The 5,350-nt window shown below is 35.0% G+C and overlaps 1 protein-coding gene across 1 annotated transcript in view; it reads right to left on the bottom strand.

Annotated features, from left to right (window-relative positions):
- Nucleotides 1-3,273, bottom strand: part of ATF2 (activating transcription factor 2) — a 41,648-nt gene extending 38,375 nt beyond the window's left edge. The window contains 2 exon segments of the mRNA XM_040562025.1: nucleotides 625-721; nucleotides 3,210-3,273. Of these exon segments, the coding sequence (XP_040417959.1) occupies nucleotides 625-721; nucleotides 3,210-3,257 (145 nt within the window). The 5' untranslated portion in view covers nucleotides 3,258-3,273.
- Nucleotides 3,274-5,350: the final 2,077 nt, after the last annotated feature.

Here is a 5,350-nt window from a genome sequence, read left to right as displayed (position 1 = left end):
TTGTTGCGCACTGGAACAGGCTCCCCAGGGACGTAGTCACGGCACCAAGCCTGTCGGAGTTTAAGAAGTGTTTGGACCGTGCTCTTAGTCATATGGTCTGAATTTTTGGGTAGATCTGTGTGGTGCCAGGAGTTGGACTCGATGATCCTTGTGGGTCCCTTCCAATTCGGGATATTCTATGATTCTATGATCCTATGAATGTCATCACAGTATGTAAAAACTCCAGGTATTTTAAAATTTAAGAGACATGTAAACTCAATGAGAAAGTAAACCTTAAATACGGCATAACCTAGTTACAGACCCTGTTAGGCGTAGCCTTTATTAGAGGGTGTTCTTACTGAACGCTTACTACACAATTTAATTAATTCTTAAAGAACTGATTATTGAAAAATATTTAATCATGTATCAGATCTAAATAAAGTTACTTAAGTAGAATAACTGGCTTCAGATTTTAACAAAATTATGTGAGAAAACATTTACTAAACATGATGCAGACAACTACATTGAAGAAAATACTGCATAGTGTCTTAATGCAAGTCTATGCATTAAATACAGAAAATACATAAAATGTATGCACATTCCACCAGAAAAGTGAATAAACTAGTTATAAAAGTATATACTAACCAGCCACAATGACACTATCATTACGAGCCGGACCAAATTTCAGTGTCATCTCATGTTTATGTTTATGGACAGCCAAATGATCCTCATTGGTAAAACGCTGTGGCAGAAAGTTTTAAGAAATAGTTGTAATTTTGAATGTGAACACAGTAAACACAACTCTACAGAAAGGCATTTTTACAACATGTAAAACAGTTTTTACTCTGTTAACAGACAACTCTTAGGAAGTTATAGCTTGTTACTTGGTCAACATTACCTGGCAAAAAATATTATAAAACTCAAATAATGTTCACAGTAACCAAACAGTATCAGAATCAGTGAAATGGTAGTATAAGTACCTGCATTCATCAAAAGTCCATGATAAAGTTGCAGAGTGCTGCAGACTACATCAGCCACTAGCAAACAGCCATTTGCTATACTAACAAATCTTGACTATGTTTAGTAATTGATTATCACTATTTCAATTCTGTATTGTTTGTATTATCACAATAAAAAGAATTATCTGTAATCACAAACACAGACTTACTGTATTTAATAGCATAAAACCAAAATAAAGTATAGCTCCTGCCCCTAACAGCTTACTATATAACATAAGAGGCAGACAGAATAGGAAACACTAGAACATCAGACAACTGAAAGGCTGTGAATGAACTAAACTTATTAGCAATTTAAAAAGCAATTTAAGAACTCTCAAGTTTTCAGACGCATCCCAGCAGTGTTTTGCATACTTCCTCCAAAATTTGGGGTATACTCTGTGAAAGAAGCAGTAGGTAGACAAACTATGTACTGAAGATTCTTACTTCTATTAACCTGAAATTCACTATGTCTCTGTAGTTGTAGGTAAAGTTAGTGTTTCAATTGAGATAATCTAAAAAAAAAAGGTTTCCCCAGATACAGGCTTCCTAACAAGAACACATCTACAAAATATTCTCTTACTTTCCTTTATGAACATTTGGGACCCAAATTATGTTTCTGATTTTTCCCCAATCATTCAAGTCACTCCACATATGTCCCGTGTGATACCCATCAAACATAATTTTTCAGAAAACAAAATGGGAAGCTTAGTTGACCTCACAGCACAGTTATCCAGAATATTTCTGTGAAAAAGGACATGTCATGTGGAGCTGAAAGGGGATTTAAAAACGCAAGATTACTGAAAGGCAGTATAATACAGGCCAGACACTTTTTTTTTTTTTATTAGAACTCCCCTTGCCGAGGACTAAATGTCCAATTATCCATAGCTCCTATGTTTTATGTCTAGATACATTTGTGGCATAAGCCACAAATATTGCTGTTTATCATAGTAGGCCTCAAATACATCTGTCCGCACTATGAGATAGATAGACTCCTCTGGAGGGAACAGGTTCTCCATATCCAGACTCCCTCTCTATTCTATAGCATGATCTGGCATCTGGAGAAGCTTTGCCCATTCTCCGGTACATAAACTTCCTCCTTCACTTCAATCAAGGCTTGCTGTAGCCCCATGATGCTTCTTATATGAGATTTACTTGGCAAAACACTTCTGACAGAGCTTACATCAAAATGAGATTCAAATAGAATGAGGACAAACGTTGCTTAGGAGAAGGCAGTCCTCTTCTGTTACATGTCTCTGAACATATTAGACATAAGAAATCTTAGTTCTTTCCAGCTTTAAATACAAAATGTTCTATTAATATAACATTAACACTGTCAGTCATCATAAAAACTATGTTTTCAGAATAAGAATAGAAATATTTTGAACTCAAAATCCAAATAAATCCAAGTGCACTAATATAATGGAAAAAATCCAGCTTAAGAAATTAGTTCTCTATAAAGGCAGCAGGGATGTCAATCTCATGCAGCAGATAAACGTAAATTCATTCATTTTCAGGTTACTAAATTGAAAGTGTTAAGACCGCTTCCTTTTAAGCAACCATCTGTTAAAGCATTCATTAATAGTATTTTTTATTTTCTGCTCACTCAGTGCTATATCTACTAATGCTATTTAACAGAATATGTTACAAGCACTGTAGGATTCAAAACACATTTTGTGGCATGTATACTTCTAGCATCTCCCATAAACAAAAACATACATAAATTACAGTTATTTTATATTTGCAGTCACCATAGATGTGAAGATTAATCAAAGTATTAAACTACTCTGAAGTGAAAGAAAATCGACATTTTTAATAGACTTCAGCAGAGAATGCCTGCAAACTTCACAATGAGCTTCCCACTAACATTGAAATATTCTGAAAAATGCAGCTTACCTAATACAAATTACATTTAGTGAATATGAAAATGTGTGTGTATATATATATATATATATATATATTCATGAAAACAAATAAGGCAGGGTTAACAAATGAAATTGTGTTCAGCTCTGAAAGGGTAATTTAATTATCTTTTCCTTGTATGGATAACGTTTTTCTGAATAAACACAATTAAAATGCTAGAACTTCTTGCTGTCACCTGCTTTTCAGCAAAACTGGAAAACACGATACTTTCTACGGATCATCATAAACCCCCTTTTCTTCAGTCCCTTGAAATACGTTTCACTGTTTTACTTTTACTTGATCAATGTTAATAAGTTCAAGTCAGACCATTACCTGGCCACATCCAGGGGCAGTGCATAAGAAGGGTTTGTCATCACTCATATTCCACAGGTCGTTGTGCTACCTGTATTAAAAAGAGTGGAAAACATTTTACAAATATCGCAACAAGTTTTCAATACAGCCACATCCACAGAAGATTTTAATATTCTAGAACTTCTGCCTTCTAGCTGCACTAAGAATCTAAATAACCAGGACATAAGTAGCATCTGGACTCCAAACTCTGCAAGGTACACAAAACCAAATAGAAACATAGTAAGTCTAAAATGTGCATCTCAGTCAGAAAGGCAAGTATTTGTATGCAAAATGATCAATTGCAGAACATATCTGAAAACACAGTAAGACAGCTTGCTACTGAAATGAAAATACACTGTGATCACTACCCAATTCCCTTCCCCCAAAAAGAACAAAGCAGCGGATAATACTGAGTACTCAAGCATACACTGCCAACAGATGAAAGTGATTGATTCTGTCGTTTTTTTCATAATCTGTAACGCAAAGTTAGCAGATGCCCTTTATGTCATCTTTTACAAATACAACTACAAAAATGTGTACTTTAGTAACATCACAGCTATACAACTGAATTACTAACAGACTAAAAACATTTAAGAATGAAGTAATAAATACTAACACTCTTATATTTTGTGCTGATTTGCATACTTACCACACATACTGATACACATACCTGCCAGATTTCACATATAAACCTGTTTCATAGGGCAAGCTATCATATCCTCCTTTTCATGGCAATGAACTGTAATTGAAAGAAGATATTAATTACTATGCCTGTTAAATATGCAACAATCCATGATTTTGTAATGATAAATGACATGTTATAACGAAATACAACAGTTTTTTGAAGAAACTGTTTACCTCAACAGATCCACCAATTAAGTATTGCCTCTTTCAGAAAGAAAAAGGTGCTTCTACTATTAATTCTTTTGGACAAACTACTTCATTCATATTCTTCTAATAAAAAATTCCAGTACCCCTCATTTTTGAAGTGTGAACTCCCATACAAAAGTAAAAAAAAAAAAAAAATCAGCCCTCATATTAGCCGTAAAGTTCAGTGAGGGCAACAACTAAACTAATAAAGTTTCAAGGATACCACCAAGAAGAATTAAAATACTTAAGAACTACAGATTTTTTCCAATTAATTTATTTCATAGCTGGATGCCTGCAACAAATTGTTGCATCACAGAAGTTTTTACAAGCAAAGAAAGTCTTTTCAGTTCAGATGCTCTAACTTAGGTAAAATATTCTAAATTATGCAAGGAAGCTTTAGGTAGAGAATGAAAAGAAATACGTTGTTTGTTCTCATATCAGAGCAAGGAAAAAAAGTCACGCAGATCTGCTGTCCCACTCTCCCCTTCCACCTTGGTAAGACCAGGACACATCTGTACCATATGCCTTGGTACAAACGTGGTGACTTATTTGAATTTTTCACGATACCAGTACAAAAAAGCCTTGTAATTCTATGAAGTATCAATGATATTGTACTAATTTTTTTTGAATAAGTGGTCAAGGTGGTTTTAAGCTGTGGCCAGGAGGTATAACTGTCCCTCATCTCATAATTTTGAGCTCTCTGCTCCTGAATCATTTGGCTGCAAGATCTCTCAAGTTCATACTGGGCTCTACTGCTTTTTAATACTTTCCTGGTTACTGGACCTTACTGTAGCATGAGCCTTTCCCTCAGCCCCTTCCTTTTCTGGGTTCCAGCAAAGCAAAATGAATCCACTGGCTCTGTTTTCTGGGTTAGGGAGAAGGAGAGAGGGCGGGAGAAGAGAAAGGAGAGTGCATTTCTCAGTTACACTCTCATTCTACAAGCAAGCATCAGTCCACTTTGGGAGGAGAAAGAGGGACATGCATGGGATTAGGACAAGCTGTGCTAGACAAGCATAATAGTAATATGTAGATAGTGTGACATCAACGACTAAAAATAATGAAGTACTGGTACAGCAAACACATAAAATTATGATACTGTCACATCAGTAAACCCAACAGTGATGAGTAATTATTCACTAAAGTTATCTCATTTTAAGTTGACCTTAAAATAACAGTAACAGGAGGGGAAAAAAAAGCACCAATTTATCTAATTAGCCAGGAGATGACAAGCACTCTTAACCCATCTGAAGGTT

Source organism: Cygnus olor, chromosome 6 (genome assembly GCF_009769625.2).
Source record: "Cygnus olor isolate bCygOlo1 chromosome 6, bCygOlo1.pri.v2, whole genome shotgun sequence".
In the NCBI taxonomy this organism is placed as follows: Eukaryota; Metazoa; Chordata; class Aves; order Anseriformes; family Anatidae; genus Cygnus; species Cygnus olor.
Note: the sequence above shows the minus strand (reverse complement) of the source record. Positions and strands in the feature narration are given on the sequence as shown.